Genomic DNA, 14,080 nt, shown 5'->3' with positions numbered 1-14,080 from the left:
CTGAGCCGGCACCGGGGGGGGGGGGGGGGAGTTTACCCCAGAGACCAGGCTGCTCTGAGCAGGAACCCCACTGCCCTCCCTGAGCCAGGGCAGAACCCAGGAGTCCTAGCTCCCCGCCCCCTGCTCTAACCACTATTCCCCACTCCCCCCTTCCCCAAGCCAAGATGGAACACAGGTGTCAGGAAGGCGTCACCTGGCCTGTCGCAACCCAACCTTGGCTAGACCCCCCAGACCTCTGTCTCTTGGTCCCAGGGGTGAACGAGACCCTGAGGGGAATGGGGGGCGGGTCCCCCCTCCGACCCCCCGGGGATCCCCCATGCAATCCCCGGCGGGAGCAGGCAGCGGTTGTACAGCGTTTCACCACCAGAGGGCTCCCTTCCCAAAGGAACACCCCCGCCCCCACCGGGTTCGGCTGGACCCTGGGGTCCTGCTCAGCCCCTCCTGCTCAGCCCGTCCTGCCCGACTCCCCTTGCCCAGAGACTCACAGCCGGGAGCTTTGCCCACAGGCGCTGCAGGGATCTCGCTGGCCTCCCCGCTGGCGAATCCCACACCAGGGCACAGGGCTGCCCTGCTCCCCGGGCCCCCACCCTGCTGCACCCCTGGGCCCCCGCTCGCTGGACTCTGCCAGGGCCCCAGGCCCCCACCCTGCTGCACCCCTGGGCCCCTGCCCGTTGGACTCTGCCAGGCCCCCAGGCCCCCACCCTGCTGCACCCCTGGGCCCCCGCTCGCTGGACTCTGCCAGGGCCCCAGGCCCCCACCCTGCTGCACCCCTGGGCCCCCGCTCGCTGGACTCTGCCAGACCCCCAGGCCCCCAACCTGCTACACCCCTGGGCCCCTGCCCATTGGACTCTGCCAGGCCCCCAGGCTCCCACCCTGCTGCGCCCCTGGTCCCCCACCCTGCTGCACCCCTGGGCCCCCGCTCGCTGGACTCTGCCAGGGCCCCAGGCCCCCACCCTGCTGCACCCCTGGGCCCCCGCTCGCTGGACTCTGCCAGACCCCCAGGCCCCCAACCTGCTGCACCCCTGGGCCCCTGCCCGTTGGACTCTGCCAGGCCCCCAGGCCCCCACCCTGCTGCGCCCCTGGTCCCCCACCCTGCTGCACCCCTGGGCCCCCGCTCGCTGGACTCTGCCAGGGCCCCAAGCCCCCACCCTGCTGCACCCCTGGGCCCCCACTCGCTGGACTCTGCCAGACCCCCAGGCCCCCAACCTGCTGCACCCCTGGGCCCCTGCCCGTTGGACTCTGCCAGGCCCCCAGGCCCCCACCCTGCTGCGCCCCTGGTCCCCCACCCTGCTGCACCCCTGGGCCCCCGCTCGCTGGACTCTGCCAGGCCCACGGGCCCCCACCCCTGCTCCCTGGGCCCTTGTCCCCTGCGCTGCCCTCAGGGCCTGTTTCCCCCCCCCCCCCCGCATACCTTGGGGAACCGTTCCTTGTACACATGGTTCATCATCACTATCTCGTTGTCGTAGGAGGAGGGGGAGCGGCCCGGGCTGCAGAGCAGGGAGGGAGGGAGGAGTCACATGGTGTTACATCTCCGTGCCCCCCCCACGCCGTGTTTCCCCCCAGTGCCTCCCGCCTCCCAGAAACCACCCACCCGGCGCTGAGATGCAGCCACCTCTGGGGTGGGGCGCGGGAGTTGTTTATCCAGGGGTCATTTATCCAGCAGCTAAGATGCAGCCATCTCTGGGGTGGAGACCTGGTAGATGTTGCACCAGAAAGGCTTTGTACAAGGGAAAGCGCCCCCTGCTAAGCCCCCGATCCCTCTCCCGATCCCCCTGCTGGGGACTGGGGTCAGCACTGGCTTTGAGAGGAGAGCGCCCCCTCCTGAGCCCCCACTTCCCGCAGCACAGCGCCCGCTAGCACCTCACTGGGGCCAGCATCGACGGCTGGGAGAGGGCACCCCCTGCTGAGCCCCTTGCCCCTGCAGCGGACAGATTTCCATTGTGACCCCAGCCCAGGGGAAGGGAACAGACGCTGGGGGAGGGGGAGTCCGGAGAGGAGGGGGGCGTCCCCTCTGCTCCTGCAGTACCTGAGGCTCCGGGACCGGGGGCGCACGGCGGGGGAGCGGCGCCCCCCATCGTCGTCTGTGATGCTCTCGGTGCTGCCGAAGTGCTTGGAGAGGAAATGCAGCTCGTCCATGGTGGGCTGGTAGGGCAGCTGGTGCAGCCGCTCCTGGGACGAGCAGGACGACTAGGGAGGGAGAGAAAGAGGAGGGTTAGGCAGGGACCCGGCGCTGAGGTGCAGCCACCTCTGGGGTGGGGCGTATCAGGTAATTAACCGCCGTTTCGGAGAGGAAGTGAAAGAGACTCCCACGCCCTATTAGAACTGCAGCACAGCGCCCCCTAGTGCTGCACCGAAACCAGCCCTGACGGAGTGAGGAGAGCGCCCCCTGCTGACTCCCCGCCCCGCTCCCTGCAGCGCCGCACTGGGCCAGCGTTGTGTGGACGCGCCGGCCGGCCCTACCCGCCCGTCTGGGGGGTCGACACTCACCGACACGGTGGAGCTGGGCGTGTTGGTTCCATATCCGGACGAGGGAAGGGAAGCCAGAGACCAGCGGCGCCCGTCTGCCCTGAGGGGACCAAACAGCAGAGTGAGGTGATCCAGGCCAGGGGGATCCAGTCTCCAGAGAGCAGCGAGGGCCTCGGCCCCATCTAGCCCAGCCGCCCCCATGCCAGGGGCTTGGAGCTGCTGCCTGGCTTGTGGGATGGGGGAGAATGGGGCTGAGCAGAGATGCCAGGCAATGCCCCACCCGAACAGCTACATGGGGACCCCCGCTCTGAGACCCGGGGGTCCCCTAAGGGCTCGGGGGTCACACACGGGGCCACTGGGAACGATGGCAGTGTTAATTAACTCCCCTCCCAGAGCCAGGTATAGGACCCAGGAGTCCTGGCTCCCAGACCCCGGCTCTAACCACTAGACCCCCACTCCCCTCCCAGAGCTGGGGAGAGAACCCAGGAGTCCTGGCTCCCAGCCCCCTCACTCTAACCCACCAGCCCCCGCTCCCCTCCCAGAGCGGGGAGAGAACCCAGGAGTCCAGGCTCCCAGACCCCGGCTCTAACCACTAGACCCCACTCTCCTCCCAGAGCTGGGGAGAGAACCCAGGAGTCCAGGCTCCCAGACCCCGGCTCTAACCACTAGACCCCACTCTCCTCCCAGAGCTGGGGAGAGAACCCAGGAGTCCTGGCTCTCAGCCCCCCCGCTCTAACCCACCAGCCCCCACTCCCCTCCCCGAGCTGGGGAGAGAACCCAGGAGTCCTGGCTCCCTGGCCCTGTCCTGCTCACACTCCCTTCCTGGCTTTGGCCCAAGCCGGCTCCACCAGTCCCTCGCCCCGTCCCTGCACCAGGGCGCATGGGGAAGGCGCCATGCGGAGGGACAGACCTCGCGCCCCGTGGCCCGGAATGGAGAAGGGAGCGGCACTTTCCACCAGTCGGTTCAGCCGAGGGACGCCAGGACCTGCTGGCCGGGTGAGCCCCACCAGGAGGAGACGGCGCCATTTCTCCCCGGGCTCTTGGCAGGGGCTGGTGTGGGTGGGCAGGGCTGTAATCAGAGCAGGGAGCGGCAGCTGCAGCCTCCTGCGTGGGCCAGGGGATCGGATGGGAGCCAGGACTCCTGGGTTCTCTCCCCAGCTCTGGGAGGGGCGTGGGGTCTAGTGGTTAGAGGGGGGGGGGCTGGGAGCCAGGACTCCTGGGTCCTATTACCAGATATAGGAGGGGAGTAGGGTGTAATGGGTAGAGTGGGGGGAGGGGCTGGGAGCCAGGACTCCTGGGTTCTATTACCAGATATAGGAGGGGAGTAGGGTGTAATGGGTAGAGTGGGGGGAGGGGCTGGGAGCCAGGACTCCTGGGTTCTATTACCAGATATAGGAGGGGAGTAGGGTGTAATGGGTAGAGTGGGGTGAGGGGCTGGGAGCCAGGACTCCTGGGTTCTATTACCAGATATAAGAGGGGAGTAATGTGTAATGGGTAGAGCGGGGGGGGGAAGGGCTGGGAGTCAGGACTCCTGGGTTCTATTACCAGATATAGGAGGGGAGTAGGGTGTAATGGGTAGAGTGGGGGGAGGGGCTGGGAGCCAGGACTCCTGGGTTCTATTACCAGATATAGGAGGGGAGTAGGGTGTAATGGGTAGAGCGGGGGGGGAAGGGCTGGGAGCCAGGACTCCTGGGTTCTCTCCCCAGCTCTGGGAGGGGCGTGGGGTCTAGTGGTTAGAGGGGGGGGGCTGGGAGCCAGGACTCCTGGGTCCTATTACCAGATATAGGAGGGGAGTAGGGTGTAATGGGTAGAGTGGGGGGAGGGGCTGGGAGCCAGGACTCCTGGGTTCTATTACCAGATATAGGAGGGGAGTAGGGTGTAATGGGTAGAGGGGGGGGGAAGGGCTGGGAGTCAGGACTCCTGGGTTCTCTCCCCAGCTCTAAAGCCAGTTCAGGCTTTGGTGTTTGTGCTGCGGCTGCTGGCGGGTGGGAGGGTGTCGGTTTGCTGTGGAGGGAGAAGGTTGTTTATGGTGAAGACACCTGGGAACTGGGCTGAGGCCCGGTAAACTCGTTCCACTCCCCGGAGACTGGCACCAAGGGGGCGGCGCAGCCCTTACCTGCGCGAGGTGGTGAAGGAGAAGTGGGCGGGTGCATTGGGGGAGAAGTTCCTCGGGCTGTCCAGGGGGCTGCTGCCTGCGAGGGAGAGGGAGCAGGGGACGACAGACAGACATAGAGCATGTTAGCATCCCAGGGCTGCCACCAACGCCACATGCTTCCCCCATAGAGGGCAGAGCCACAGGGGGTGGACGTTGTTATTGGCTGCTGTTCCCACTTCCTCCCAAGAGCAGCCAATGGGGTGGAAGGCAGTAATACTTTTGTAAGCTTTAATAGACATTTTGTAACTTAAATTCATTACAGCAGGTCATAGAATCATAGAAGATTAGGGCTGGAAGGGACCGCAGGAGGTCATCTAGTCCAACCCCCTGCTCAAAGCAGGACCAATCCCCAGACAGATTTTTGCCCCAGATCCCTAAATGGCCCCCTCAAGGACTGAACTCACAAACCTGGGTTTAGCACTCAAGCCACTGAGCTACCCCTCCCCTAATGTCAGGCAAAGTTGTTGGCGGTTGGAGAAAGTGATGATGGGGGCATGAGAAAGAGATGGATGGATGGAGAATCTGTCCATGGACAGACAGCTGGGTTAGCAGATAGATAAATGGATGGATGGACTGACAGAAGAATGGAATGGATAGACTGATAGATGGGCAGAAGGCTAGATGGGGAGATGGATTGGAGATGGATGAATGGATGGATTGATCTGAAAGACAGAAGAATGGATGGATGTACTGTAGCGAGGTGGACAGTGGATGGATGGATGGATGGATGGATTGGTAGACAGATGGATGAGTGGATGGACAAAAGGATAGCTACACTGCTTAAATGATGAATGGATGGATGGATGGATTGAAAGAGATGGTTGGATGGATGGATGGATGGATGGATGGATGGATGGATGGATGGATTGAAAGAGATGGATGGATGGATAGATGGATGGATGGATTGAAAGAGATGGATGGATGGATGGTTGGATGGATGGATGGATGGAGGACTCAGGAACGAATGACTGGCTAGAGTGATGAATGGATGGATGGATTGAAAGAGATGGTTGGATGGTTGGATGGATGGATTGAAAGAGATGGATGGATGGATGGATGGATGGATGGATGGATGGATGGATGGATTGAAAGAGATGGATGGATGGATGGATGGATGGATGGATTGAAAGAGATGGTTGGATGGATGGATGGATTGAAAGAGATGGATGGATGGATGGATGGATGGATGGATGGATGGATGGATAGATGGATGGATGGATTGAAAGAGATGGTTGGATGGATGGATGGATGGATGGATGGATGGATTGAAAGAGATGGTTGGATGGATGGATGGATTGAAAGAGATGGTTGGATGGATGGATGGATTGAAAGAGATGGTTGGATGGTTGGATGGATGGATGGTTGGATGGATGGATGGATGGAGGACTCAGGAACGGACGACTGGCTAGACTGATGAATGGATAGATTGACGCTGTGGTAAATGAATAGACAGGCAGACGGATGGACGGACGGACGGGCAGCCAGACACAAGGCTCCAGGGATGGAGCCAGACGAAGAGCTGGGCAGCCGTTGGGTGATGGGAGCAGCCCGGGGCTCAGCGAGGGAAGGGAACCGCCCGTGGTGGGGGCAAGCGCTCCCCCTGCTGGCTACGGAGCAGTATGGCTGGGACGACGCTGGATGGATGGAGTCCCGGGCTGGGGGAACTCACCGATGTGACCCGGGAGGGGGGAGTGGGGCCGCGGCAGCGTCGGGGACGTGCTGGTCAGGATCAGGCTCTTCCTGTTACTGGTTCGGCAGCTGCAGAGAAGGGAAAGAACAAGAGAAGGGGGGACAGACCCCAGTCCCAAAGCCAGCATGTGATCAAGGGAGTTTGAAGAGACAGCTCCCCTTCGGCGTCTTCTCGACCCCCTCTGGCCCAGGCCTAGAAACCCTGAGCTCTGCTCCGCTCCCAGCACTGGGGAAAGAACCCAGGAGTCCTGGCTCCCAGCCCCTCCCCGCTCTAACCACTAGCCCCCACTCCCCTCCCAGCGCCGGGGAAAGAACCCAGGAGTCATGGCTCCCAGCCCCTCCCCGCTCTAACCACTAGCCCCCACTCCCCTCCCAGCACCGGGGAAAGAACCCAGGAGTCCTGGCTCCCAGCCCCTCCCCGCTCTAACCACTAGCCCCCACTCCCCTCCCACCACAGGGGATAGAACCCAGAAGTCCTGGTTCCCAGCCCCTCCCCACTCTAACCACTAGCCCCCACTCCCCTTCCACCACCGGAGAAAGAACCCAGGAGTCCTGGCTCCCAGCCCCTCCTGCTCTAACCACTAGCCCCCACTCCCCTCCCACCACCAGGGATAGAACCCAGGAGTACTGGCTCCCAGCCCTAAGCAGTAGGGCCCCTCCCAGCCGTTTGATGGGGACAGACGCCAGGTGACGACGTCTGTGCTGCCCTCCTCCCGAATTCCCCCCACTCCGGCACCAGTGCCCAGCCCCAGGACAGGGGCTGCAGGGCTACCAGGCCCTCCCTGCTCTAACCACTACATATCACTCTCCTCCCAGGGCCAGGCTCCCCATAGGCCTATAACCTTCACTTCAACTGCAGGAAGGGTGTGACAACATCCGTGCCCAGCTCTCTGAGGGGAGTGGGGCCTAGTGTTTGGGGAAGGGGCTGAGAGCCAGGACTCCTGGGTTCTATCTCCAGCTCTGTGAAGGGAGTGGGGCCCAGTGGTTGGGGGGGGGGGGCTGAGAGCCAGGACTCCTGGGTTCTATCTCCAGCTCTGTGAAGGGAGTGGGGCCCAGTGGTTGGGGGGCTGGGAGCCAGGACTCCTGGGTTCTATCTCCAGCTCTGTGAGGGGAGTGGGGCCCAGTGGTTGGGGGCCAGGACTCCTGGGTTCTATCTCCAGCTCTGTGAGGGGAGTGGGGCCCAGTGGTTGGGGGGGGGGGGGGCTGAGAGCCAGGACTCCTGGGTTCTATCTCCAGCTCTGTGAGGGGAGTGGGGCCCAGTGGGTGGATGGGGTGGGGGGCTGGGAGCCAGGACTCCTGGGTTCTATTCCCTCACTATTGTGCTGTGTTTTCATGCCCGGTCAAGAACAGACTCCAGGACATCTCTCACAAGCTGACCCCAGGGTCCTGCTTAAATTATCCGGCCCTGACATTCCCCCCTCCCCCAGCCCCATCACTCACATTCTCCTGCTGGTCCTGCCTTGCTCTGGGCTCCTACCCAGCTGCCAGGCTCCACCCCAGAGCTGGCTCATGGCCGAGGTGGCGAATGAGGTAACTCGCCCAAGGTCACACAGGGAGTCAGTGACGGAGCTGGGAATGGAACCCAGGAGTCCTGACCTCCCCCCCCCCCCCCCCCGCAACAACAAAACAAACCAACCCAGAGATAAATCAGGATTGAGGTGCAATAAACAAAGATGGAGAAGGGGAGTGCCAGGAATGAGGGGCATCGGCAGAGCTGGGGGGCTAGGCTGGGATAGCAGGGGCTGCAGGTCGGGAGTGAGGAGCATTGGCAGATCTGAGGGGGGCAGGGGGCTGTGGGTCGGAAGTGAGGGGCACCGGCAGAGCTGGGGGGACAGGGGGCTGCGGGTCAGGAGTGAGGGGCACTGGCAGAGCTGGGGGGACAGGGGGCTGCGGGTCGGGAGTGAGGGGCACCGGCAGAGCTGTGTGGGGAGCCCAGGGCTGGGAGAGCAGGGGGCTGCGGGTCGGGAGTGAGGGGCTCCGGCACAGCTGGGGGGACAGGGGGCTGCGGGTCGGGAGTGAGGGGCACTGGCAGAGCTGGGGGGACAGGGGGCTGCGGGTTGGGAGTGAGGGGCACTGGCAGAGCTGGGGGGACAGGGGGCTGCGGGTCGGGAGTGAGGGGCACCGGCAGAGCTGTGGGGGGAGCCCAGGGCTGGGAGAGCAGGGGGCTGCGGGTCGGGAGTGAGGGGCTCTGGCACAGCTTGGGGGACAGGGGGCTGCGGGTCGGGAGTGAGGAGCACCGGCAGAGCTGGGGGGACAGGGGACTGCGGGTCGGGAGTGAGGGGCTCCGGCACAGCTGGGGGGACAGGGGGCTGCGGGTCGGGAGTGAGGGGCTCCGGCAGAGCCGTGGCTGTACCAATCTCTCACTGGCAGTTTTCTCGCGCACCATCAGCTTTGGGGCTGTCGCTGCTCCGGCCCATTGGGCCCTGCAGAGTTCTAGCCGCTGCCCCGTCTGGGGTAATTTATCTGCCCCACCGAGGATTATTTATTAGCTGCGGGACCCTGGTGCCCATTGGCTGAGCCGGTAGCAGAGCCTGGCCCGTACACAGACTGTTTCACACTTCACGGCTCTGACGTATAACTGGCTATCAGTAGGGTTCAGAATCAACAACCCACGGAGGGGAAAGGGGACAGAGAGAGCCAGGGAGAGCAGGGGATTATGGGAATGCTGGCTGCTCCCCTCTGCTGTGACAGGTGGGGACGAGCATCCTCAGCCATGTGTCATACACCCTACACTGCTCTTTGCAGGGGCGATTCCCCCCCCCCCCAGCTCTGGACCGGGGAGCCATGTCTAGGCCATGAAGTGGCAACTGCCAAACCCTCGACTGTCCCATCCCCTAAGCACCCCGGCCTCAGCCCCCTCAGTCCCTGTGCCCTGCTCCTCCCACCGCCTGCAGCTTGGCCCGAGCAGACAGACCAACCCGCTAGGACCAAGGGGGGCAGCCTGGACACAGACCCCCAGGACCGGGGCCTGCGCAGCCATCTTGAACCAACCATCAGCCATCGTCACGTGGTTGCTTAGCAGCAGCCTGCCCATTCACTGCTGTTCAGTGTTAGCGCTGGTAGGCCTGGGATCTGCCATCCTGCCCCTGGGCTCCCCCGCCCCCAGCCCTGCCCGTGCCCCTCAATCCCGACCCGCAGCCCCTGCTCTCCTGGGCTCCCCCCACCCCCAGCCCTGCCGGTGCCCCTCCCTCCCGACCCACAGCCCCTGCTCTCCTGGGCTCCCCCCACTCCCAGCCCTGCCGGTGCCCCTCACTCCCGACCCGCAGCCCGCTCTCAGGGTCACATATTCCAGTTGTGTCTGGGTTGTGCGTGATGTGGCTCAGTGTGTTTAAGTGTGTAGGTGTGTGTGTGTGTTTGTCAGAAGCCAGGGTGAGCGAGATCAGTTGTGTCTCAGCGCGTGTGGGGCTGTGTGTTTGCCTCCAGTCTGGATGGCTGGGTGTGTGTGAGAAGATCTGTCTGGTGTGACGGGGTGGGGGGTTGGCGCGGGGTGTGTGTGTGTGTGTGTGTGAGTGGCTGTGTGTGTTGTGTCCCGGTCAGGTCTGGCTGGGAGTGTGGTTCAGGATGTGTGTGTGTCCTTCTGTGTGTGTATTGTCTCCTAGTGGGTGTGTAGCTGCTGTCTGTCTGTCTCCATGCCCTGTCTCCATGGAGACGCCCTGTCTGTCTGTCTCCTGTCTCCATGGCGATGCAGCTGGCCAAGCAGTTCATTAAACCCAACAATGGGTGGGAGCCGGGCGGTTGCTCTCAATTGGAGGGGGCCCGGTAGGAAAGGCCATGTCAGTGCATGTGCAAGCATGTCAGTGTGTGTCAGTGGTGTGCAAATGTGTCAGCGTGTGCACGTGTGTCAGTGTGTGTGAATGTGTCAGTGTGTGCACGTGTCAGTGTACGCAGCAGCGTGTGCACGTGTGTCAGTGTGCGTGAGTGCGTCAGTGTGTGTCTGAACGTGTCAGCGTGCGTCAGTGTGTGCACGTATGTCAGTGTGTGTCAGTGCATGTGTGAATGTGTCAGGATGTGCATCAGTGTGTGCACGTGTTACTGAATACGCAACCATGTATAAGCCCTTCTCCCACCACACACACTATCACACAAACACCAATTATACTGCACAACAACACACACATGGAGTAACACACACTCTCTCCAGGGACCAGTAGCTGTTCCTCTCTTGCGCGCGCATACACACACACACACACACACACACGGTGTAACTCCCCCAAAGGTGCCCACCTCGGCTCCACACCCGTCTCCCCCCACCCTCCCCAGACTGATCCCAAAGGGCCCTGCCCCCCAGTCCCACCCCAGCCCCTCCAAGCAGCCAGGCAGCACTTGGCAGGTGGGTGAGGTGGCTGGGGGGCAGAGGGCTGGGGCGGGAGGGCAGAGGGGTAGAGGTGGCTGGGGGAGGCCGCTCTCCTTTGCTGTCATTCCAAGATATGTCTCTAGCCCCTCCCCCCCATACACTATTCGGCCCCTAAGACAGGAGGCGCCACGGGGCAGGGGCTGGAAATACTGAACAACCCTCAGACCCCAGAGCTGGGTCCCCCCCCCAGGCCCAGCGGGACGCAGAGCTTGGAGGGCCAAGAGATGGGTGGATCTGGGCTGTTACTGAGAAAGAGCCGAGTATGTGAGATAGATAGATAGAGGGGGTATATGGGGATAGATAGATAGATAGATAGATAGATAGATAGATAGATAGAGTGAATGGGGATAGATAGATAGATAGATAGATAGATAGATAGATAGATAGATAGATAGATAGATAGATAGATAGATAGATAGAGGGGGTGAATGGGGATGGATAGATAGATAGATAGAGGGGGTGTATGGGGATAGATAGATAGATATGTATGGGGAGGGAGAGGTGTGTCAGTGGAGGGAGGGTGTGTCTGGGGTTGGAGAGGGGAGGGAGGGGCTTGGAGGGGGATGGAGGGAGGGTGTCTCAGTGGAGGGAGGGGAGAGGGGAATGTCAGGGGTTGGAGGGGGGAGGGAGGGGAGTGTCTGGGGATGGAGGGGGAGGGAAGGGTTTGTAGGGGGATGGAGGGAGGGTGTGTCTCGGGTTGGAGGGGGAGGGAGGGGTTTGTATGGGGATGGAGGGAGGGTATGTCAGCGGTTGGAGAGGGGAGGAAGGAGAGTGTCTGGGGATGGAGGGGGGGGTTGTGTGGGGATGGAGGGGGGAGGGAGGGGTTTGTATGGGGATGGAGGGAGGGTGTGTCAGGGGTTGGAGGGGGGAGGGAGGGGTTTGTATGGGGATGGAGGGAGGGGAGTGTCTGGGGATGGAGGAGGGAGGGGTTTGTAGGGGGATGGAGGGAGGGTGTGTCAGGGGTTGGAGGGGGAGGGAGGGGTTTGTAGGGGGATGGAGGGAGGGTGTGTCAGGGGTTGGAGGGGGGAGGGAGGGGTTTGTATGGGGATGGAGGGAGGGTGTGTCTGGGGTTGGAGGGGGAGGGAGGGGTTTGTATGGGGATGGAGGGAGGGGAGTGTCTGGGGATGGAGGAGGGAGGGAGGGGTGTGTCAGGGCACCCTCCCCCCCCAGACTCTGAATCCCCCCACTCCAAATCTGCCCCCTCCAGCTCTGAACATGACCCCCCAGCTAGCAGCCTCTGCCCCCCGACTCCAAAGACATCCCCCCCATCCCCACATCAGCCCTGAACTCATCAGCATCCCCCCCATCAGTGTTGGTCACTGGGGGGAGACCCCAGCACCCCCCAGCAAAAATACCCCCAAGACACTGAGAAAGAGGCGGAAAAGCCAGGCGGGGAAGGCAAGTGGGATGGAGGGAGGTGCCAGGGGCAGGATGTAGGGAGGGAGATGGTGGGGGGGTGAGGCTGCAGATGGAGGGATAGTGAGGAAGAGGGAGGCGGAGGGATGAAGGAGGGAGGGACAGAGGGGCTGGAGGGAGGGGGCTGACAGGGATGGAGAGGTGAGAACAGAGGGGGATGGGGATGGAGGGATGTTGGGGGAGAAGGAGGAGGATGGAGAGTTGGGGGGAGGGAAGGGGATGGGGGAGGGAACGGGGATGGAAGGATCAGGACAGAGGGGAAGGAGGGATGATGGGGGGATGGGGTGGATGGGGAAGGGGAGAATGGCGGGGGAGAGGGGAGGGGGATGATGGGGGAGGGATGAGGGAGAGGGATAAGGATGGAAGGATCTGGACAGAGGGGAAGGAGGGATGATGGGGGGCTGAGGAAGGAGGGGGAGGGGGACTGACAGGGGAGGGGGATGGAGAAGGATGGGGGAGGGGGATGGAGGAGGAGGAGGGGCTGAGGATGGGGGAGGGGGATGGAGGATGATGGGGGGATGGAGGGAGGAGGGGGATGAGGGGATGGAGGGGGGATGAGGAAGGGGGGAGGGAGGCTGTGGAGAGAGGGGGAGGGAGGAGGATGGGGGGAGGGGATGGAGGGGGGATGAGGAAGGGGGGGATGGAGGAGGATGGGGGGAGGGATGGAGGGGGGGTGAGGAAGGGGGGAGGGGGACGGAGGAGGATGGGGGCTGAGGAAGGGGGGGATGGAGGAGGATGGGGGGAGGAATGGAGGGGGGGGAGGAACGGGGGAGGGGGATGGAGGATGATGGGGGCTGAGGAAGGGGGGATGGAGGAGGATGGGGGGGATGGAGGATGATGGGGGGCTGGGGATGGAGGGAGGAGGGGAGCTGAGGAAGGGGGAGGGGGACGGAGGAGGATGGGGGATGGAGGATGATGGGGGGCTGGGGATGGAGGGATGATGGGGGAGGGGATGGAGGATGATGGGGGGCTGGGGATAGAGGGGGGCTGAGGAAGGAGGGGATGGATGAGGATGGGGGGAGGGATGGAGGGGGGGTGAGGAAGGGGGGAGGGGGATGGAGGATGATGGGGGCTGAGGAAGGGGGGATGGAGGATGATGGGGGGCTGGGGATGGAGGGGGGCTGAGGAAGGGGGGATGGAGGGAGGAGGGGAGCTGAGGAAAGGGGAGGGGGACGGAGGACGATGGGGGATGGAGGATGATGGGGGGCTGGGGATGGAGGGGGGCTGAGGAAGGGGGGGATGGATGAGGATGGGCGGGAGGGATGGAGGGGGGGTGAGGAAGGGGGGAGGGGGATGGAGGATGATGGGGGCTGAGGAAGGGGGGATGGAGGAGGATGGGGGGAGGGATGGAGGGGGGCTGAGGAAGGGGGGAGGGGGACGGAGGACGATGGGGGGAGGGGATGGAGGATGATGGGGGGAGGAAGGGGGGAGGGGGACGGAGGGAGGGGGGCTGAGGGGGGCTGTGGATGGAGGGGGGGCTGAGGGGGGAGGGGAGGGGGCAGGTGTCCCGGCCCCGGTACCTCTTGGTGCGGCGGAACATGCTGCTGCCGTCCAGGCTCCGGGGCCGCGGGAGCTCGGCCGGGGCGGCGCGCCGGGGCTCAGACATCGCCCCCCGGGACCGCCATGGGGCCGAGCCCAGCGCGGAGCGCAGCGAGCGGCTGCCGAGAAGCCGGAGCGGGGCGCGGGGGGCGGCGCTGGGAGCGGGGAGGGGCAGGGCTGGGGGTGTGTCTGGCGGGGGGGGGCTGGGGGTGTGTCTCCGCGGGGGGGGGGGCTGGGTGTGTGTCTGGCGGGGGGGGCTGGGTTACTGGGTGTGTGTCTGGCGGGGGGGGGCGCTGGGAGCGGGGGGGGGGCGGGCTGGGTGTGTGTCTGGCGGGGGGGGCTGGGTTACTGGGTGTGTGTCTGGCGGGGGGGGGGGGAACTCTGGTCTCGGGGACGCTGGGATGATGCAGCTGGAAATGCTGTTTCAGGCAAAGGGACCATTGAGGGAGGCGGGGGGGGGG

The 14,080-nt window shown here is 63.7% G+C and overlaps 1 protein-coding gene across 1 annotated transcript in view; it reads right to left on the bottom strand.

Annotated features, from left to right (window-relative positions):
* MAST1 (microtubule associated serine/threonine kinase 1) overlaps positions 1–13,686 on the bottom strand; it is a 34,450-nt gene extending 20,764 nt beyond the window's left edge. The window contains exons 1-6 of the mRNA XM_065419690.1: positions 13,601–13,686; positions 6,291–6,379; positions 4,583–4,658; positions 2,488–2,566; positions 2,027–2,187; positions 1,412–1,487 (exon numbers count right to left, since the gene is read on the bottom strand). Of these exons, the coding sequence (XP_065275762.1) occupies positions 1,412–1,487; positions 2,027–2,187; positions 2,488–2,566; positions 4,583–4,658; positions 6,291–6,379; positions 13,601–13,686 (567 nt within the window). The remainder of the gene's footprint in view (positions 1–1,411; positions 1,488–2,026; positions 2,188–2,487; positions 2,567–4,582; positions 4,659–6,290; positions 6,380–13,600) is intronic.
* Between the last annotated feature and the right edge of the window lie 394 nt (positions 13,687–14,080).

Source organism: Emys orbicularis, chromosome 19 (genome assembly GCF_028017835.1).
Source record: "Emys orbicularis isolate rEmyOrb1 chromosome 19, rEmyOrb1.hap1, whole genome shotgun sequence".
In the NCBI taxonomy this organism is placed as follows: Eukaryota; Metazoa; Chordata; order Testudines; family Emydidae; genus Emys; species Emys orbicularis.
The sequence above is the reverse complement of the archived record's forward strand: the minus strand, read 5'-3'. Positions and strand labels throughout refer to the sequence as shown.